General features: G+C 38.9%; 1 protein-coding gene across 2 annotated transcripts in view; it reads left to right on the forward strand.

Annotated features, from left to right (window-relative positions):
* Positions 1 to 8162, forward strand: part of LOC107727097 (apoptosis regulator BAX-like) — a 19481-nt gene extending 11319 nt beyond the window's left edge. For both annotated transcript variants that reach the window (XM_016536862.1, XM_016536861.1), the window contains exons 4-6: positions 702 to 834; positions 1098 to 1202; positions 7398 to 8162. In XM_016536862.1, the coding sequence (XP_016392348.1) occupies positions 702 to 834; positions 1098 to 1202; positions 7398 to 7496 (337 nt within the window). In that variant the 3' untranslated portion in view covers positions 7497 to 8162. The remainder of the gene's footprint in view (positions 1 to 701; positions 835 to 1097; positions 1203 to 7397) is intronic.
* Positions 8163 to 23582: the final 15420 nt, after the last annotated feature.

Consider the following 23582-nt stretch of genomic DNA (forward strand, 5'->3'; position numbering starts at 1 on the left):
ACTTTATAGAAACAGCCTTTGTGCCACAGACGCATTGTAGGCTACTGGTTCAGGAAACAGTCCTCATCCTCCATAAAATGCGCTGCACACATCTGAATATTTGGGTTGAACTGTTCTGGAACAGTGCTGTAAATACAACTTAACCACTGATTTCTAGTTGTGTCCTCTTTTGGAAGACCCAACAAAGTAGTTTCGCTTTCACAACGAAACACACAGCATAATATGACCTCTTTAACTCATTAAATATGCAGTTATGCACGTGCATAGAAATTTCCAGGCTGGGTTTAGTTTCAGTGTGAGGGAAAAGTTGAACAGTGACGATGAACCCATTAACTGGTGTGCAGAAAAGATGCACATTTTTTTAGATGTATTGTACAGAAACTGGATCTGGACAAAGCTGTTATTAAAGCGCCTCAAATCTCATAAATGAGAGCAAATAAGAACATTAAGACAGGGTTTACAAAACTACAGTGTGAAATTTCAAAACCTGACTACCCAGTAATATTGCTAAACCACAATGAAGTATGAAGAGTATACAATATAGAACAATATAACTAACTTTTGTCACAACTAGATGTTCGCAAATGATTATCAGTTGATCATTTGAATTGGAAAAACTGGTCCATATGGTTGGCATTTTATACAAGATGTATGGTTGAAAAGTTTGGGAAGCCCATAACTTACTACTTTTTCCCTCACAGTCTCATCAGCACTGTGCAAGCAAACTGTGCTCAGGACGTCTTCATGACTGTGGCCAGGAGCATCTTTGAGGACGGCATTAACTGGGGACGTGTGATGGCTCTGTTTCACCTCGCATATAGGCTCATTTACCAGGTAAAACTCTCATTTCACCTTTTATTTTAAACAGAATTTGAGTATTCATTATTCATTTCTTCATCTTCAGTTATTCTTATGGAAAATGTGAAAATATTGCCTCACCATTTGTTCTTCAATCAAAGTGCCAAAGTGGTATTGCATGAATAATTGAGAAAATGCTGAGTCATCATGTTTTTTTGATAATTCAAATTTATTAAGCCATGCGTTGTCTTTTGGATAATGTCGATGTATTAAAACATGATTTCCTTTCATTTCTTTAGGCTCTGACTCAGAACCACTTTGACATTATCAGGAGGATCATTAGCTGGTTTTCACAGTTTATCAGGGAAAGCATTTCTGCCTGGATCAGACAGCAAGGAGGATGGGTAAGTTGCTGTTTTTGTGTGTGCTGTCTGGCCACCCATGTGGAGCCACACAGGTCGAGCCAGACATGGGCCACCACACACAGAGAGACGCACCCACTCGAGCCAGGAAGTACATGAGCACAAACCCAGACACATACCGTCTAGGAACATCCAGGCACACAAACCCACTGACCCAGTGTGGCACGCAGCTAGATACCATCTGTTATGATCTAATCTGTCTTTCTAAATTGCATATCAAGAATGCCAATTTTTGCTTTTCACATCTCATGTAAGAAATTATGTTGTCATACTTCAGTAAGACGTGGTTTGCATGTGTGCTGCAGAGCTCCACCAGGCTGACTGCAGTTCCTGGGGCCACTCAAGTTTAATAGCACACATATGATCATAAAGGAAGCAGAATGTGAGGTGCTGGGTTTAGACTTCAAACACTCAGGCGTCATGGAGCATACTGTGGCCCTGAGAACTGGAATACAGTGAACATGTGACAATATTTACAGTGTGCTACGCAGCATGAGCCTGAAGAATGCAAACCCAGCCAGGGAGGAGAAGAGATGCTTCTATGTTTGACCCTCATTTTTGGGGATTTGAGAAAGATCAGGCACCTGCTGTTTACAGTATTGTACTGCAGGGGAATGTGCCACCAGTCATGTCTAACCGTTAGGCAGTTGTGGCCTAATTGTTAGAGAGTCGAACTTGTAACCAGAAGGTTGTTTGTTTGAATCTCAGTACCAGCTTGAATTGTTGGTGATTGGAGTGAATGAACAGTGCTCATTTCCACCCTCAATACCCACAACTGAGGTGCCCTTGCGCAAGGCACTTGACCTCCATGGGCGCCACAGCAAAAATGGCTGCCCGCTGCTCCGGGTGTGTGTGTTCAATACTTACTGCTGTGTGTGCACTTGGATGAGTTAAATGCAGAGCACAAATTCCAAGTATGGGTTACCATACTTGGCTTCACGCCACTTCATCTATGGTTCAATCAATGTAGTACAATATTTACTAAATTACTGACATTGTTTAAATTTTATAGCCAGAAGATTTATATGTGTGATTTACCTGTGACATTGATGCATATCCACATTAATTAGGCTCGTCACTACACCAAAGTGAAAATGGCTGCCCGCTGCTCCGGGTGTGTGTGTTCAAAACTTACTGCTGTGTGTGCACTTGGATGAGTTAAATGCAGAGCACAAATTCCAAGTATGGGTTACCATACTTGGCTTCACGCCACTTCATCTATGGTTCAATCAATGTAGTACAATATTTACTAAATTACTGACATTGTTTAAATTTTATAGCCAGAAGATTTATATGTGTGATTTACCTGTGACATTGATGCATATCCACATTAATTAGGCTCGTCACTACACCAAAGTGTTATAAATTTAGCAAAACCTTATAGGTTTAATAAGTATACCACATATGAATGAATAACTCCAAACTACGTTTACTATAATAAACATACAGTGCTGCTTAAAAGTTTGTGAACCCTTTAGAACAGTGGTCTCAAACTCAATTTCTGGAGGGCCACAGCTCTGCAGAGTTTAGCTCCATCCAGCCCCAAATCATACTTGCTTGGAAGTTTCTAGTGATACTGAAGACCTTCATTAGTTGGATCAGCTGTGTTTGATTAGGGTTGGAGCTTAACTGTGCAGAGCTGTGGCCCTCCAGGAATTGAGTTCGAGACCAATGCTTTAGAAGTTTGTATAGTCCTCAAAGTAGACAAAGTGAATCCAATCAAACAAATGATATGAAAATATATACTTTGTCATTTATTTCTTCAGGAAAATTACATATTACATATCTGTGAGTGGTAAAAGTATGTGAATCTCGAGGATTAGCAGTTAATTTGAAGGTGAAGTTAGAGTCCATCTGTTCAGAGGTGTTTTCAGTCAATGGGCTGATTATCAGGTGTCTGTGTGTGCCCTGTTTTATTTATAGAACAGGGATCTATCAAAGCCTGATCATGTTTTTGCAAGTGAATCATGGCACGAAAAAAGGAGATCTCGGAGGACCACAAAAAAAAAAAAAGAGTTGATGTTGCTCATCATGCTGGAAAAGTTTACAAAGTCATCTCTAAAGAGTTTGGACTCCCCAAATCCACAGTCAGACTGATTGTGTAAAATTGGAGGAAATTCAAGACCACCGTTACCCTCCCCAGGAGTGGTCCACCAACAAAGATCACTTCAAAAGCAAGTTGTGTAATAGTCCACGAGTTTGCAAAGGACCCCAGGGTAACTTCTAAGCAACTGAAGGCCTTTCTCACATTGGGTAATGTTAATATTCATGAGTCAATCATCAGGAGAACACTGAACATCCATGGTGTGCATGGCAGAGTTGCACGGAGAAAACCACTGCTCTTCAAAAAGAACATTGCTGCCCGTCTGCAGTTTGATAAAGATCATGTGGACAAGCCCAGAGGGTGATTGAAGGATTTTTTTTATGGATAGATGAGACCAAAATTGAACTTTTTGGTATAAATGAGAAGCGTTATGTTTGGAGAAAGAAAGACACTGCATTCCAGCATAAGAACCTCATCCCATCTATGAAACATGGTGGTGGTAGTATCATGGTTTGGTTGCATCTGGGCCAGGACGGCTTGACATCACTGATGGAACAATAATTTCTCAATTGTACCAGCAAATTCTAGACACTGCATTCCAGCATAAGAACCTCATCCCATCTATGAAACATGGTGGTGGTAGTATCATGGTTTGGGCCTGTTTTGCTGCATCTGGGCCAGGACGGCTTGACATCACTGATGGAACAATAATTTCTCAATTGTACCAGCAAATTCTAAAGGAAAATGCCTGGACATCTGTCCGAGAACTGAATCTCAAGAGAAAGGGGGTCATGCAGCAAGACAATGACCCCAAGCACACAAGCCATTCTACCAAAGATTGGTTAAAGAAGAATAAAGTTAATGTTTTGGAATGGCGTCAATGTCCAGACCTTAATCCAATTGAAATGTTGCGGAAGAAGCTGAAGCAAGCAGTTCATAGGAGGAATCCCACCAACATCACTGAGTGGAATTGGTTTTGTCCTGAGGAATGGGCTAAAATTCCTACAAGAGGTTGTGAAGGACTGATCAGCAGTTACAAGAAACGTTACATGCAGTTATTGCTGCACCAGATACTGAAAGCAAAGATTCACATACTTTTGCCACTCACAAATATTTGTCTCCATTGTTTGATTGGGTTCCCTTTGTCTACTTTCTGGACTGATGATGTTTTGGGTTATATTTATGCAGAAATATAGAAAATTCTAAAGGATTCTAAATTCACAAACTTTCAATCTGCACTGTACATCCATATCTACTGTAACTTTGCTAGCATACATACATTACACTAGCATAAAATGATATATACTATTTAGCAAATCTCAACTGCTTGATTGTTATATCATTGTATAATTTAAACTATATCATTGGTACGTAGGGTTGCCAACTTCAGAATAGGAAAATAAAGGACAATCGTGGTTTTTCACAGAAACATAAGGGACAGAATAAGGGACACACACACACATATTATATATAACAATATTGCAAAGAAACGTTGCAACCTTGCAAACAACAATAAAATCAGAGAAGGACTTTAACTGTAAGCGTACGCAAAACAAAGGGAACGATATGATGTTTGTTATTAAAATTTTATATAGCCCACGTTTTTATAAACGTTTTTTAAATTTTATTTACCACTTAGGCAATAACGTTGACAATAACGTATATCTTCAACATACGTTGTCTGTGACCAAAAATGTAAGAAGATATGTTTTCAGTGGACTTTTAAAATTTGCTTTGCTTGAGAAAATAAAAATAAACAGTGTTTTTTTTCTTTTGATTTAGTCGAGTTGGTTTTGCATCAAACACAATGTGATTTTCGGCAATCGAGATCTGACAGCAACAGCACATTTCTCCACTTGGGCGAGCGCTTCACGAACAGCTTACCTCGCGCATTAAATCAACCGCAGACCAGCAAATCAGTACTGAGAATGCACTATAATCCTGAAGAGTCATAGCAACAGAGCTGAGGTGAGAAAGCTGCGGAGAATCCGGTCTCCCGGAAGCAACCGCAACTGGTAGATTTAAAGAAAATTACTGCCATTTGGCAAATAAATCATTGTATGTACTTATTTCTAACCCTTTAAGCTTTAAGTTACATTTCAAATGACAAGGGATCAACTTATAATCATGTTTATATGAATTATCCCGTGAAGTATATATGTGTATATACTGTATATGTATGTACAGGTGCATCTAAAAAAATTTGAATATTGTGAAAGTTTTTTTTTTTTTTTTTTACTTATTTCAAAAAATGAAACTTTCATGTATTCTAGATTCATTACATGTAAAGTAAAACATTTCAAACGTTTTTTGTTTTCATTTTGATGATTAGAGCTTACAGCTCATGAAAGTCAAAAGTCCAGTATCAAAACCTGGTACCTAATTCGTTCCAAATGTACGAAGAAATCATCTCTCTGAGCCAAAGCTTACATGTAGGAGCCTCCTTTTTCTTCCAGAACAACAGTAGTAACTTATTGGCTATAGTTAAACTGTATGCAAGCAGTTTGTGTTGTGCTCCTGATGATGAATGCATACGTTCAGAAAATTCCAGAATGAAAAGTGCCGGATCTGGCTGTAGTTTCACCTTAAACATCTCTGAAAGCACATCAAAAATTCCTTTCCAATAACTCTGTATCTTGGAGCAGAAAATAAAACTATGGGACAAATCAGCATCTACCGATTTACATTTGTCACAAAGAGGTGAAACATTTCGGAAAATTCTATGTAGCTTCTTTTTTGAATAATGTAGTCTGTGAATGACTTTAAACTGAATAAGGCAATGTCTAGAATTGATAGAATGTTCGTTAATATCCTTTAAACTCGTCTGCCACATTTCCTCAGAAATTTCCACTCCTAATTCTTTCTCCCATTCTTCCTTAAAGGCACAATATGTAAGATTTTTTTAATTAAAATATCCATGCCGCTGCTTTCGAGCCGTGTGTCACGCTCGTTCAGCTGCCTCGTTTTGCTTCTACGGCTTTCCGTCTCACTCTGCTACATACTATGACGTTAATAAATCTTTATTACATTAGCTCATCCATGAACATGATTTCTGCCCGAGTCCCATCGGATTGCATCGGCTGTGGGGATGAAGACGACAACTCCCATGATTCCACACTCAGTCACGGCGTCATCAAACTACGCCTTTGTTTCTTTGTTTGTTTTGAATACGCGCCCTCTAGCGACAAAAAATTACATATTGTGCCTTTAAGAAGACTGGTAGAGGGAGAAGTAAAGGATTGTAGCAAATCATAAATTATACGCAATGCCTTTTTACTTCCTTTACACCGATCAAGACACTTATCAATAATTGAGGGTGATGTATTATCCAATGAAGGAGTGTGAGCACGTATATAATTCCTTAATCAGTGTTTACTCTTAACCTCTGTATACGTTCGGTTCATTCAGTCAGCAGCTTTCTCAATATATAAGACCATTTCATACAAGAAACTATGCTTCGAACCACATGTTTAGAGCTATAGGTCCAACGACACAAGTTTGTTATGCTATTTGCAATGTTGCTAGTGAAGGAACTTGCAACCATAGTTGGTTAATGATGCTTTTGGGAAACACAACCCAGAGCAATTTTTTGTGAATCAGAAACCTACAATCTGAAAAAGGTAGTCTGATTCTCGAACGAATGACTAGTGATGACAAATGAGCCAGTCCTTTTTAGTGAATCAAAAAACACTAATGAATCAAAGCAGTTACAGAATTAATCAGATTAATTTACTGAACCACATGTTGCTTTCGCCATATAGATAGATTTGTGTAATCTCTAAAGGGTCTATGAAAAGTCATTAAAAAGCCACCTGATTTGTTTACATCTTTTCTGTTGAATTGTGAAATGATAACTGACTGCTGAGGGCAGTGAAGTTAATAAGAATTCCATGTAATTTTTCTGGATATTTATTTCTTCTTAAAATGATCAAAAAAAACACAGTACAGGCCCCTGGTCCCATTCATTTGTAATGTTATGAAAAATTTCCACTTCAAAAAATCCATAATTTGTTTTCCAAGGAAGAAAGTCATACAGATTATCATTATTGATTATCGGTTGGATGTCTTTCAAAGTCTTGAGAATGTGTTTATATGCAGTGTGTATCTAATGCTTTCTCTGCCTTGTGTTGCAGGAGGGCATTTTCCGCAGCGTGTCAAGATTTCGTACTGTGTCTTGCATCGCTGCGATGGCATTCATTGTAGCTGTTGTTTACTGGAGAAGAACGCGCTAATATAAGTCAAAGATGTGCCAGATTCATTATTCTCACAAATGTGGAAACTCGTGTCAAAAGCAATACAGTTGCAAAGTGGTGCAATCATGTGGACCAATCACAGGTTATACAGACCAATCATGCTTCATGCCTTGCTATGGTTAAAGACTTAAACAGAAACAGCCACTCCAAAAGACACTGTAGCCTTTTATTTAGATTTTTTTTAAACGTTCCCAGTCGGCTGTTGTTGTGTCTTTTGTTTCTATTTCAAATGAGTCAAGGAACATCTTTCGCCTTGATTTATTTATTTTAAAAGGGATGTGTTGCTGTGCTGAAAGATTTTTAAGACACTGCACTTTTTTCCACCAGTGCCTTTTACTCTGTAATTTCTCTCTGGCTCAGGTATCAACTTTTTAATGTGCCACATAACATACCAGCCCTACCTCGAATCAGCGAAATATCTGAGACTGTTTACCAAATGTTTTTTAAATGATTACATTAGGAATAAAGGGACAGGGCTGAAAAAAAAACTTTTTTTTAAGAACATTAAACCTCAACAAAGGTTTAAAATGCAGTTTAATAGGTGGAAATGACTGAAAGGTTTAGCATGTTATTGGTGAAATACAGTGAATGTGGAAAATAATCCTTGCACACCTTGAAATAAACATGACAATTAATTACCGAGAAGATGTCTATGAATATTCTTTCATATATTGATTTGTATGTTTCTGAATCTTTGTTTTTAAGAATGTACCATCTTATCTAAGTACCAAGATACATGATACTGCGACCGTACTCTTATATGACCAATTAAGTTTTGCTGTGGCCTATATCTCTTGTTTGACCCGGTCACAATGTTCTCAACAGAACAGCTCACTAAACAAGAGAGCGCATGAATGAGTAACAGTCGGTGAGGTTTCATTATTTCCTGTTGTAATTGGAAGCATTCATATTCATTCTGAATCATCTCTGCGATGGGATCCACAGGTCTGTTGTCTCTCAAACCACTAGAAAGAGGATCCATGTGTCAGACTAAGGGAAGCAGTTAACTGTTTCCTCCAGACTCTAGTTCTCTTCCAACCAGAGCTCAGTTTCACTTATAACCTAAAGCATATGGGCTGCTGAAGGGTGACATAAATAATGGTGTAAATATACAGTGCCCCCTCCCTCCCCCGACACTTAAACCACATACTAATGTGTGGATTTCATTGCTTAAATAAAATATTAAATCACGTGGCATCTGCAAACAAATTATGCACATTTCAGATTCTTGTATTTTATGACATATTAGCTCAACACATCTAAATCACAGCTTTTATGTTCAATGAATGGACACTAAAAGGATGAAATGATATGTGTTGCCACAAGATGTCATGTTAAACTCACTGAACAGCCACGTAGATTAATAATATTAATGTGAGTATCACTGATGTACCATTATAATTTTTGTTAGTTTTATAGTTCATTCTGAATTAGAATTTCTTTTAATATTTTCTGTTTTAGTAATTTTTTGTAATAAGTTTGAGTAATTGTGTTGTGTTTTACTTCAACTTTAAAAAGAAATTAGAAATTTTGCCTTGGTAACTAGCTGAAATATTAAATAAATAAAAAGTTTTTTAATGTTTAAGTTAATGTGCTTAATATCCGCTGGAGGGATTTAAATGATTTATTTAGAGTTTTTGGTGGAACTCATGTTTTAATAACAGCTAATTTATCATTGAGAAAAAGAAGATGGAACATAAGAACATAAAATCCATTTTTATTTTCATCAATTTTAATTCATCATGACTTTGTGTTGCCTATTTACCAAATTTACCGTCAGTGAAAATCTCAATCTTCTCCTCCATATGTTTAGATGTCAACATATTGTAGTGGCAGTTGGGGCATGTATAGCCTTCAGAATCATTTTCTTAATTATACAGTTTATTCTGCTGCTTAATGCTCATTATCGCACTAGTACATTACATGTTCCTATTGCTTTTTAGGACTTACGTCAATACTTCCTAGAATCCCCCATATAGTGGCTTTGAACCCATTGATGCCATAGGCATTTCAAGGGCGCTAGCAGCAGCCGGCCCGTGTCTGTGTTAGCTCAGCTGTTAGAAGACTACAGACTGGATCTCCAGCAGGACAATGACCAAAGTTTTCAGACCTCAGATTTCACATGTCGTTATGAACCTTTGCCAGCTATAAACCTTGTATGATCAGCTGGAGCGCTTCAGAAGCTAGACGCAGTAAACAGCTGGGTGGGTAAAAAAAGACCCCCCTTTAATCTAATGGAATATGTATGTACAGGATAAAACAAAAGTCATTATACCACATGCTGGTTGCATATTTCATTACACAGATGCTCAAAATTTAGTACGCAATATAAACATAGCATAGTTTCTGAGGCATTTATTAGAAGTGTGGGCTCAACAAGACAGTCTATATCAGGCTCCAAGCAAAATACACCAGCTTTCATTCGAAACTTACTTACTTTTTTTAAACTGTTCATTTATTTAGTATGGAAGCCAATGTATTCAGACAGTGCTGGAAGCTTCATAATGGTATATCCATCTTGAAATTAGTAATAACGTTCATACATATAGACTATGAGTAAAATAAAGATTCTCATAGCTAGATTTTACTTTATTTGAAGGAGAAAATGGTTCTTGTCCATGTAAGTTGTGGCCATGATGCTAGGACGCTATAGGTTGTTGCCAAGGCACTGTTATGTGGTTGCTAACATTTTTGGAGTGGTTTTTAGAGTGTTGCTATTTGTTTGCAAGGGTGTTACTAGGTGGTTGTTTACTCGTGTTTCCTTTACGAAATTCTGATCTCAGTACTTTGTTCCCTCATTCACACTAATAACTCTCTATAACTATAACGATAACTATAATAAGCACATGCTGCAGTTTTATCATCTGCCACTTTAAATGCACAAGCTCTTCAAATCAGGATGGCTTCTGATTAGCAGTCAATGCTTTTAATCGCTCAGTTGCCAAAAGGTCCTTTGTCTATTGTCAACAGTGTAGCGATCTATGAAGCACAGCTCATAGAGAAGTCACTTTCAAACCAAGAATCACACCGAATCCGTGTTATGATCTTGAAAACGCTGATTAATCTGCGTGGGAAAATCTTTTGCTCTCAAGTACTTCCCAATCGCTTGGATTCCTAGTGAATGACAGACTATTACCATGAGAATTTGTCGAATAATCGGTAAGTGGTATTTTTCTAGTGTTTTCTGTATAGCAGATTATGGAATTCTGCAGTATTTGGATGAGCTTATTCGTGAACATCTATTATCAATTTTTTCAGACAAACCTGCCCCTAAGTGGCATTTAAAAAATAACTTTAGATGTTGATTTAAAGGGATAGTTCACCCAAGAATGAAAATGTCCCCATGTTTTACTCACCCTCGAGCCATCATAGGTGTATATGACTTTCTTCTTTCAGATGAATGCAATCAGAATTATATAAAAAAATGTCCTGGCTCTCCCAAGCTTTATAATGGCAGTGAATGGTGGTCGAGATTTTGAGTCCAAAAAAAGTGCATCCATTCATCACTTCTTTAGGGTTTCTTTAATGTGTTTTAATTGGTAAAATATGACTGTAAATGCTTTTCTCCATAAATACAATATACAGTTAGGTCCATATATATTTGGACACAGGCACAATTTTAATAATTTAAGCTGCTGACCAAAACATATTCAAGTTACAGTTCTATAATGAGTATGGGCTTAAAGTACACACTCTGAGCTTTAATTCTCATCAAAATTGGAGGAATGGTTAAGGAATTATAGCAATTTAAAATGTACCTACCCCCTTTTTTAAGGGACCATAAGTAATGTGGACAGATGTGGGCTATTCCTTCGTTATTTCTACATCAATTAAGCAAAAAGTCTAGAGTTGATTCTAAGTGTGCCATTTGCATTTGGAAGCGGTTGCTGTGAACCCACATCATGTGGTCAAAGGATCTCTCCATACAAGTGAAACAGACAATTGTTAAGCTTAAAAAACAAAACAAGTCCATTAGAGAGATAGCAGGAACTTTTTACAACCATAAAAATGGTTGTAAATCCTAAGCTTTTTATGTTATATTTTTGTTCAAAAGTTTTGTTTAAGTTTAAAGTCTGCACTTCAATTTCATCTTGATTGTTTCATTTTTAATTCTGTTCTGGTGGAACTATGAAAATTGTGTCAGTGTCCAAATATATATGGACCTAACTGTACATTTGTGTGGCGATTATATTATATATCAAGTTCTATTATAATTTTTGAATCAACCACATGTGGAACTGCAGCGGCACAGGTGTAGACAGTGCAGGGCAGAGACCAACCCAATGTACAAACCTCGAGTGCTGACCTCAGCACAGGGTCATGTGTGAACTTCAGCGGAGGGGCGCTATAGTTTTTATGACATCAGAATGACCTGAAAAACCAGCATGCGTCCTGAAAACAAACAGGAAAAAAACTGAATCGACCCTTTAGGCAACAACATCTAATGTCACACAGGGTGGCAAAGGGAAACATTCTCTTATATAAGACACTACACAATAAGTTATATTTAATTCACTTGAGTTCACTTAACAATTGGAGTGACGTCATTGCTGGCAGCTGAGCGCTGCTGAAAACCCCTCCAGACACATTTTGCCATGAAACAGCAGACAGATGCCTATTTTAGGATTAAAGCCAACATGATGTGGTTTATCCAAGTAGAACATATTCATGAATTAACATGCTTTATTGGAACCACGTTGTTATCAATTTATCCAAAATGTTGAAAGGATTTGCAGCAGTTATTGTAAAATTTATTTGGAGCAGGCTAATTTACAAGTGAAAAACTGAGCCCACATTCAGTTTGCATTGTAAGCCATTTAATGATTGAAGACAACATGTTGGTATTCAACATGTAAAAAAAAAAAAAAATGTTATGCTCACAACAGTATATATATGCTCACAACAATAGTTGCTCACAAGAAACATTTGCAACTAAAAATGCATTGTGTCCAACTTTTCTGCATCGTAAGTCATTTAATGATTGAAGACAACATGTTGGTATTCAACATTTAAAAAAAAAAAAAATGTTATGCTCACAACAGTATATATATGCTCACAACAATAGTTGCTCACAAGAAACATTTGCAACTAAAAATGCATTGTGTCCAACTTTTCTTAACAGCAAATACTTCGTGTGCCTCACTGAAGACTTTTTAACTGCTGTTGGCCCCATTTTTACTGACAATCCCTGTCTAACTTTATTGGCAGTCTTTGAAAACCCCATCTGTCTTTCATTTTCAATATTTAGAGATGCTGAAAACTGAATCAAAATAGATTCAAAACTTTACTGGAATTGGGTTTCTTAGAACAATCCCAGTGCTCTCAGGTATTACACTGCTGGTACATTGACAATCCATCAAAATGTACTTAATATTTTAAATTCATAAGCTCCATCAATAAAATATTGGCCCTAATCAAAATATAATGAAGAGTTTTCCAAATAATTACTTTCTCACCTGAAATTAACCATAACATCTTAAGTTCAGGCTGTAATATTTTATGGACATAAATATGCATTTTATACAATAATGTATTACAGTCATATAAATCTATATTTTAGTCTATATTTTACAGTACAGAGAATTTATAAAGTGTTTAACAGTCTTTACATCAAATGATCCACTCCGTTTTCTTCTAAATGAAAAGCTTGAACCACTAGATGTCACTATCTGCCAAAGTTCTCAGCAAAATGATCACTGGACAACCTGTTATGTATGAAACACAGGTTCAGAGATACTGATAATACTTTCCTAAAGATCAGACCAAAGAGTTAAACATAAAATAAAGCAAGAGGGAGATTTTACACCATTCATTATGAACATATCTAGTCTAATAAGAACAAACACTTTTATCATCAATATGCCAAAACTGATTCCAGAAATAGTGGACCTCTGACCAAATGAGAATACATCTTAACATCAAAGCCTACTAATTATCTACATCAAGGCTCCTGATGCATAACATTGTCAGTGTTAATGAAGGACACACTCTAAAACTCGTTCTTGTTCACTTACTTAAGCTAAATAACATAAAACAATAAAAATGATTTTAAAATTTAAATATAAATGTATTATTCATAAGTGAGTTAACCCCTGGCCCACTTTATAAGGATTTACAGTAATTAAAAATCATTATTACCTTGGAGCCTTAGCAGATAGTTATTCATGTGATTTTAATTGACAGCTGTTTGAAAAAGTGTATAAACAGATGAAACGGAATATGAGAGAGACATTCATGGGGTGGACGACTGTTCTGTGGTCACTCCAAATTCCATTCTGACAGCAAGAGCTCTTTAAGAACTCTGAAGTGCTCATTCAGCATAGACCTACAGCAATGTGGGTTTGGGCAAAAGGTTTCCTTTAGCTTTCTTTTTCTCTTTTTAAAAGGCAAGCAGTTCACAGCAGTTATTCTAGACAAATTATCGACACTGAGAAACCCTTCGACTCAGATGTCCTCTGAAGGGGAACTTTTAACCCTTTGTGAGTCTCTGTACTACCCCGTCCCACCCTCAAGAAATGTTCACAATGGGACGTCCCACCAGATTCTACATCTAATTTACAGTTACACAGATTTGGAGTAATACATAGCAGCGGCATTAATGATGTGTTGCATTGTTTTGCTTGATACTGTTTGGTGTGGTTAGATTCAAAGTGAATGATCTTGTGCGACCCGTTATCCTGTGCTCTCCATGTCTGTCTGCCTGTCTCTCTCGGTCTCTCTCTCTGCTCTGAATGGGTCTTGGGAGGTGGGCTGAGTGATTGGGGGAGTTTGTAGGCTGACTGAATCTGCTTTTCAGCCACTGTCTCTCTGCCTCTACCCAGCTGTGCGAGTTAGTGTTCGGGGATTTGGGATATTTTTTCCCCACTGTGGCCAGGCCTCCCTCCTGGTGGCAGAGCGCTAACTCCCAGACTAAAAGAGAATATGACCCCCAGCCGACTGCTGGGAGGCGATATGCTGCATGGTGGTCTTGCCCAACAGACCCTCCACTGCTTTCTCAGGTAATACCAACAAAAGGTCCTTAAATTGAGTTCAGGCCCTCTTTCTCAAATAGAAGCAATGCTTGTGCTCTGTAGGGGAACAACAATGTTTCTTATATGTTCGGATTGGAAGAATACGGTCGTAAAACAGGCAGACTTAAATAGACTGGTAAAGCCCTTTTATCTTTGAATAAATGATGAATAACAAACTCATAAAAATGATTTCATTCATAATTCACAGCTGGAGGCTATTTGCTGTCGTCTCAACCTATCAACGACAATCTCTGTATGCTTTTCACTTGACAAGCGCAAACACAGGGATATACTCTTAATTCCGCTGAGTAAACATTTTTACAGCACTAAGCAAATCTGGATTTTCCCATTATTTTGACAAAAGGCCACTCACCTCATCCCCTCATCCTTGTTGCTTTTTGTCCCAGAAAATCCCAAATGAAATGACAAAGCCTGTTCTAAACAAAGAGATTATCACACACCTAATCCCGACTGCAGACCCAGGAGACATGCTCATGCGGCAACAGCCCTCCCATCGGAGGGGAGCCACAGAGAGTGGGAGCGAAGAAGGAGAGGAAGAGGAGGAAGAGGAGAGTAGAGGCCATGACACAGTAAAGAAGCCCATGTCCATGTTCTCAAGAATGACAGCTTTTAGGGGATCAGCAGGAAATTTAAAGGAATTGGTCTGAAAGCAGCCGGTGCAGATTAGAATCTCTGGAGGGTGATTATAAGGATTCCAGACGTATAATCAGGGTGTTGGCTATGCTGCTTTGATTCATTTTATTCACTGTAGCATAAAAACAAGCCAGAAATAAGATACGGGCTGTGATCTGGTCATTAGTTATTAATGTTTTCTAAGGCAAGCATCACTGTTGCTGTTGCTCATACTCACACTTGAACCCTAAGTATGAAACGTTGGTTTGGAACACAGCTCACAGACATGATTGATACGTGTGGCTTGTGGAGGAGAGGTGTGCCATTGAAAACATCCATACTAGTTCATGATCAATGGATTATACTCATAAAGGCTAAAAACTGAGCACACTCCAGGGTTCAACCATGTAGCAATGCCCTAGCCACCACCCAAACACCCTAGCCAGTTAAGTGGCATTTCTTGCTATACACCTGGATCATTTCCTCTTAAGAGTCCAGCCTTTCCTCTTGCCACTGCAAGCTAAGGATAAGATCCCCAGGGGTATAATAAGTATTTTTAGACCTGCCATCGTCGATGCACAAACACCATTGCCTTCTGACAGGGCCTACGAGGCCTCCGTCAAATATTTTTAGCAGTAAGGGGCCTGCCTGCATGCTCATGATCTGTCTCATGCACAGCAGATGGATTTGCATGATTAAGATGAATCATAAAGCAGCAGATAGGTCATCTAGACGCAACATAGGCTGTAGTGACACAAGCAGGAGATTCACAGTCTCTTGATGAAGTGAAACAGTAGAAGCCGTCCACTGTACAAAATTCAATAATCAGAAGCATAAAAATGATGGGGAATTCCACAAGCACTCCGGCCCTAATATTATATTTCTTCGCTCATTGAAATGTTGGTCGTTACAGCAGTCAGACATTTCAACGCTTGGCCACATCAGTGGAATATTTACAGTGTTTATATTTAGAGACTGAAGTTCAATAGGAATAAAAAAGTGCAGCCGGCTTCTTGCTCGAGCTAACAGTGTATCATCATGTCTGAGTGGCTGCCGGTGGCCCTCTGATCATTGTAACAACCAGTGGACTTGCACTTTCCACCTTTCGGAGAACATATGCTGATCTGATGTGGTCATCCGAGACAAGTTTTATCAATAGTGACTTGTTTTGAGCACTGATGTGGACGGGGTAAAGTTCCCAAGAAGCAAATTCCCTTCCGCGCACAAACAGCAACCCAACAGCTTACTTATCTGTGAGTGACAACAATGCATGGCGCTCTGATATAATTTGAGCTGTGGTGAAGGATTGGATTGCATTCATCAGATACAGTTATCTTCCCACTTTCAAAGCGACGGGCTCCCTAACCCGCCGGAACGGATAAAGGTGGCACCGTTCGCTCTGTGGCCGCCAGCGCATACCGGCAGGTCGTGACCTTGACAAGATCCAATGAGAGATCCCAAGTGGCGATCGCGACGGGTTTCCTGGGCAGAAATGGCTTCCTCTCCCCTTCCCCCATTAATCTCCACTTCCAACAGAACCTCAACAAAGACGACACAATTGGGAAACAAGAATGCCAAGGGTCAAAAAGAGAAGGAGAAGGAGGTGGAGGGTGGGGAGGGGGGTCGAGACAAATCACATTTGATCCAAAGATAGTCAATGGCTCTTTAACTGGGTGCATGCTTTGGGAAGTATATGGACTGTGACTTTCAGGGCCTGTTTGCACAAAAGTGATGCGCCTTTGAAAGGGCCCCTGAATTGACAGCTTTTTCTTGCTCTGTGTGGTGCGGGCCAGGGGCCCAAGACACTCATATCACTGGGCCGTGACGGCAAGGAGAGGAGTTACACTTTGAAAACACATGGGGTTCCATTGGTCCTAGCTTTTGTTCCCCGGCTCGCAGGCCACTGTTCCTTCTCGTCGCAAGAAGACAATGAGAGGGCAGCCACTGGATTGGTTGCTTCCGAATCGAATAGCAAATGGCTGCCGATGCGGAACTAATCTGTGAAGAGGTCTTTCCTGTGTGATAACCACCCCCTACCCTTCGGCTGCCCTCCACCACCTCCTCGAACCAGCAGCGCAATCTTTGATGGCAGATCACACAAAAAAGCCCAACCAGCTTTACGGAACGCTCCGCTTTTTTTCCGGCAGTTGTGAGGCTCCCATTCGTTCTTGTTCCTACTTATTTGATGTGGCAGCAATTAGTGAAAGACTTTTGTGCCTGGAGAAGATGGAGCAGACCACTTCAATGATCACGTTTATGCTCTGAATAGAAAACAAAAAAGCCAAGGGGACAGATAACATGTTCACATCAAACGGCCACACCGGTTGCACTTGTTACTGTTATGGCTCGTTCTCTCTTTTATGGCGAGCCGAGCGAAGTGTTACTTTTCCCATGAGAAAGCTCGCTGGGGGCTGAGTGACATCATAGGGTGCCCCTTTTGCACCCACCTCTACAGGCGCTGAGCGCGCTCCCATTGATGTAAGCACCTTGCATTCCGTCGGCGCCTGACCCCTTTGATTGCTCCTGCTTTAATGGCCCCATTGAAAGATAATAACAATTAGAGAGTCCTTTCTGAGATGGCCTGTTTATTCTTAATGACAACATTTTTTAATCAGAAGAGGCAGGAGTTGGCCACCTCTGCTCCAGCCCACAGACGCCCACACAGATTTGTCGCTCTTGCCCCAAATAAAGGGCGACTGGGATTAGATTAGTCTGCAAAGCCTCCATTAAGGTTTTGTTTATTCCAGCGCGTTGTAGCTGAAAGTATTTTTCACACCATTTTGCGATTGTAAAATTTTTTTTTTGCTGAAAATCTCTCTTCTTTTAAAGTCATTCCCATAAATATTTCACTGTCGTGGTGATGACTGTTCTTTAACCGTAATTATGATTCGCCGTCATGCTTCCTGCAACAATGCAATGTGCATAGTTAAAAAGCAACTCATGTCACTTGCATCTGACACTGCTCTCTCATAAAATGTCTGCTTACAATTAGGAAAATGCAGTTAAAGCAACATTATTTCATTTACAAGAACCCAGATTAATGATGGGGGGATTTGTCTCGTATAGAGGCAAATGCTTTTCCAGAAATTCATGCCCAGGTCATCACAAGCACAGCTTGCGCCCTTATGTTCTTATATATGAACACAAATCTACAACATTAAATAGTGACCTTGTTAAATCTGCTTAAATCACTCTGACTCCAATTAGGCCTCCAGAATGAAAGAGACAACTCAATTGGAGAGGGATCAAGGCAGGCCCCTTAATCACATAATGAAAGATTCAAGTGGCTTTGGTGAGCTCACAATACACAAAACACATAGCTCTGGCTTTGTTTTAGCTGTTAAATGTGTGTATTCCTTAACCACGCTGTGTTGCGCTAATTGCAAGGCTGACTTGTTTATTGTGCACGCACAATGCAATTGCCGTTGATTGAGCTTTTGAGGGGTGGCTAGAGTAATGCGATAATAATACGCTACGGGCATCATAAAGCATTTTTATGATTAAGCGGGATCTAGTTCAAATGTCTGTGGCTTTCATTCAAATGTTAGCCCTACTAAAATAATTACTGACAGAGAATGGTCGTTTACATGCTTTAAGTGACACTTTATAGAAGTTTACCAGGTTATATTAGCTAAAATCGAATGTTTGACTTGTTCCTCTATTTATTCCCATTGCTATTCTTCATATATTGAGACATTTTTAAAGGGGTCATATGATGCGATTAAAATTTTTCCTTTCTCTTTAGTGTTACAAGCTCTTGGTGCATAAAGAAGATCTGTAAAGTTGCAAAGACTAAAGTCTCAAATCCAAAGAGATATTCTTTATAAAAGTTAAGAGTCAACCATGCCTACCTAAAACGGCTCGTTCTAACACGCCCCCACATGTCTACGTCACGATGTGGGAAGATTTGCATAACGCCGAGCAAATGTTCACTCAAAGAAAGAAGGGGTAACTTTTATTCTCGCTGTAGTATTGTTGTTGCCGCCGTCGCCATGTCGTGAAGGCGCTGTGTGTTTCGTTGTGAAAGCGAAACTACTTTGTTTTGCCTTCCAAAGAGGACGATATCCGCTTCGTCATGCCTAGAGCTGATCCGTGCTGGTCGCTGAGGAAATACAACAACTTTGCGCTGTGGATCACCGGATCGGCTTTCACCGTGGACGAAGCGAAGTCCAGCCCGGGGTCGTCACATGCTGACGATTCAAACGCGAGTTTTGAGCAGTGTTGAGTAGCGTTTGTAGTTTGTCATTTCTCCGATCGCAAATGCAGACATGGTTCTATGTTTACGCAGCGCGATGCAATGCAACGCGTAAAAAGACAGTATAAGTCATTATAATCCGTAATTATGTCCCCACTGGATGCAACAAATGCCTCGTTTATAATGGGTTTTAATGTTTTTGTCTCGTCGCTCCGGCCGGGACAAGGCATCACAATATGGTAGGGGCGTAACATTTCTGTCACATGCTTGAGGTATTCGGCCAATCACAACGCACTGGATAGCTGGCCAATCAGAGCACACCTCGCTTTTCAGAACGATGAGCTTTGTAAAAATCGACGCGTTTCAGAAAGGCGGGGCATAGAGGAGAAACAATAATGTACAGTATGTGGAAAATAATGTGTTTTTTGAACCTTAAACCACAAACACATTTCATTACACCAAATACACAAAATAATGTTCTTTTTAGCAACATCATATGACCCCTTTAATGAATTTGTTGTAAATGGAAGTCTACAGTGAAGTACACCCATTTGTGTGGACAATTATATCTAATCATTAAGAAAGTTAGGAATACATTACGATATTAGTATGAAAGAAGATCAGCTTTTTAATAGGTTGATGTGAATGATTTAATAACCTCAAATCCTCTTTGTAGAGACAAGGTGAGGAATTTAGTGCTCACTCTGTAGATTTGACAGTGTTGTCCACACATCTGTCCCATAAAGAGAGGACAACAATTCTTCAAATGCTGCAAGGAAATGACAAGTCAGTGAAAAGTCTTCCAGGGTGATCAATAAAAAGTGTTCAGCATTGTTGCCCATTCTGGACAGAAGGAGACGTATTGGGAACCTTCCCAGGTCAGGCCCTCAGGGGCTTCTCCTTTCTTTGATTGACTGACTGAAGTTTTCAGTAGGGTCTCTCTTTTTCTCTCTCGTCAGGCTTTAACGCAGCAATTTGCCACCTCATTACCAGCTGGATCCACATTGCCACTGCTGGAGCTGTATACTGTCTGGCACCGCAGGCCTGCCTCATCCTCTCTCTGTCTCTGTCTTTCTCTTTCTCCATCTGGGTGACTGGCAGGGGGAGATGCGCAGCATGCATGACAAAAGACCCCAGGCTTATTCCTGCTGTTTCTGCAGTAAATACATTTAAAACTGCTCTTGACTGACATGAGAAAGTTTAAGGCAAATGTTGCTCAGCAGATTCCACAGCTTGGCCTGCCAGACCAGACCAAGACGTTACAGTATGCAGGCCATTTTAGTAAACAGTGCAATTTGTTTGTTATAGCACAGTGCTTACTACTGATAAAATAAAGTGTGCAACAAACTTTACTCAATTGTCTATTCAAATTATAGTATATAAATTTGGAATGTTCTGTAATTGGGTTGTTAGTTTGAATTTTAGTGTTAGGGCTAGTAACGATAAATAACTATTGATTAAGGCTCTAAATATATATTTAGAATGGAATAGTTTAAGAATCAACCACTGAAAAACCCATTATGTCCCGGAGACTGTGGACCCCATTGCGGGCCGGCTCCAGGCATGGACAGGGGTGGGCTGAGCCCACCCAATCAGAATTAGATAAAGATTGCCTTAATTTTTTGTGCAGTGATTAAAACCAATCTGAAGCAGACTGTATTTTGAGAAGTTTAAGATATAGCTGGATACTGCCCCAACAATCATAAAATAACACCAGAAAATTGCAGCATTTTTCTTTTATTAGCTGAAAGAAAGGCGCGCTGAATTCACGCGAGGCTTCAGTCTGTTGCAGAAAAACAGTGGCTGACAACGAGTGAAAACGGGCAGAAATATTTGCGCACTTTCACGGGGAGTTTGCGAGTTAACGATGATTTTAATACATGAGTTAGAGTTTGTATCATAGCCTACCACTGAAATTACCTGAGCAGTTTTAATGTTCTAAAAAAACCTGCTCATTTAACCTGCATTCATTGCATGGATGGGCAAGAGAAGCGTTTAAAATGCATGTAGGCTGCAGTTCAGTTGAAAGCTTACCTCCTTTAACTTGCTGTCAATGCTGAATGTAAGAATGAAAACTGAAAGTAAGCAACACTGAAATTAGAGCTTGTGCGATGAAAGTTGCGTTCGTTACTATGGCAACAGTTGGCTCGACTGTAATATCTAGTAATGCAAACTATTCGACTTTTTTTTTTTTTTTTTTTTTCAAATTCCGCCGATTTGAATTGAGAGTAGGGCTGTCATTTACGTGATTCATGTAATTCATAATTATTGTGACAATAGCATTTGTTCTGTTTTGCGTTTTCACCATATTAGGAATACAACTTAAATTGAATGGGTGCATATTTTAAAATAAAAATATTATTTGCAGTTCAGATTGATTATTTTACAAAAAAATCTTATTCTTGTACTTTGACTCTTTTTTTCTCTTCTTTTAAACTATTCCACTAAATCCATTTAAATCCTTTATTTATTTAGTTCCTTTATCATTACCATAGTGGTCTGGTCTTTATATTTTCCTCAAAACAATGGTCCCCCCCAGGGCCGTCCTTAGCTGACGCGGTGCCCGGTGCGAGGTAGGGAGCGGGTCCCCTCGGTCTGTTCGCCGTGGGGCCCCCTCAAGCGTAGGGCCCGGTGCGACCGCACCAGTTGCACCCCCCTAAGGACGGCCCTGGTACCCCCCAATGTTCTAGACATGATTATGACCTTGTTTGGTATAAATAAAAAAGTTAGTTGAAAAGAATCACCAGTGTAGAAACAATGATCCAGAGAAAGAGAACAGAGGTTTTTTTTAAAGTTTTTTTTACTATTCAACAATGAAAAAAAGTTGATTTTGTTTTGAAAATGCATTATATTCTTGGCTGTCCATGAAAGCTTTTTTCAGTGTACATATAATTTAGTTAATATAGCAATATCTACAGTATAAATATCTAGACATTTTCCCCTTGCAATCTCACCCATTTAGAGGGGCGAAGGCATCTGGTAGAAACTAGCTTTCTAAATATTTCTAATAAAAATTTTTTTTAGTTTTTTTTACTATTCAACAATGAAAAAAAGTTGATTTTGTTTTGAAAATGCATTATATTCTTGGCTGTCCATGAAAGCTTTTTTCAGTGTACATATAATTTAGTTAATATAGCAATATCTACAGTATAAATATCTAGACATTTTCCCCCAAAAAGCCCACCCTTCTATAGCTATCAAGAACCGGGCTTGCCCCATTGACTTCCATATTATGGAAAAAATACTATGGAAGTCAATAGGGACCATTGACTGTTTGATTCCCCGATATTATTCAAAATATCTTCTTTTGTGTTATTAACCAAATCAATTTATTTATATAGTGCTTTATACAATACAGATGGTTTCAAAGCAGCTTAACAGTGTTAAACAGGAAAAAAAATGTTTCAGTGATGCAAACAGAATTAAATTTTGCTGTAAAACAGCTCTGGAGAAAACAGCAATGTATCGCCCAGCTCAGTTCAGCTCAGTTCTCATCCAATAGTGTCTGTGCAATCAAATCAATAATATTGCCAAATATCATGTGTCCACAACTAAGCAAGCCAAAAGGCGACAGTGGCAAACTCCATGGGTGACAGAAATTGTCAAAACCAACATGGTGTGGTTTAAAAGTAAATGTACTTTCTTTGTTTCTTAAAAAGTCCTGGCGCAAATGGCACTATTTTCTAAGAATGACCCATACAATCAGTGTGCACTACACTGTAAAAGCCCCCACACCCCACACACATTACTATGCATAAATCATGCACTCTATTAATTGTATGCATACGCCAAGATACATATATTATTAAATATTTAATACAAGAAAATAAAATTTTTTGCAGCCTAAAGCACACCTGTGCAATAATCATGCTGTCTAATCAGCATCTTGATATGCCACACCTGTGAGGTGGATGGATTATCTCGGCAAAGGAGAAGTGCTCACGAACACAGATTTAGACAGATTTGTGAACAATATTTGAGAGAAATAGGCCTTTTGTGTACATAGAAAAAGTCTTAGATCTTTGAGTTCAGCTCATGAAAAATAGGGGCAAAAACAAAAGTGTTGCGTTTATAATTTTGTTCAGTGTATTTTATACTCTCATGCAGACAGCTCTCAAAACAACCAACTTAAGTCTTTACATCCTTACATCCTGTTACATCCATATGCTAGCACACAACAGTGTACACTATTTCAAGTGGCTGTCTGGTGTACTTTGGTGTCAAGTT

The sequence above is a fragment of the Sinocyclocheilus rhinocerous genome, unplaced genomic scaffold (assembly GCF_001515625.1).
Source record: "Sinocyclocheilus rhinocerous isolate Xijiao unplaced genomic scaffold, SAMN03320098_v1.1 scaffold35, whole genome shotgun sequence".
Taxonomy (NCBI): domain Eukaryota; kingdom Metazoa; phylum Chordata; class Actinopteri; order Cypriniformes; family Cyprinidae; genus Sinocyclocheilus; species Sinocyclocheilus rhinocerous.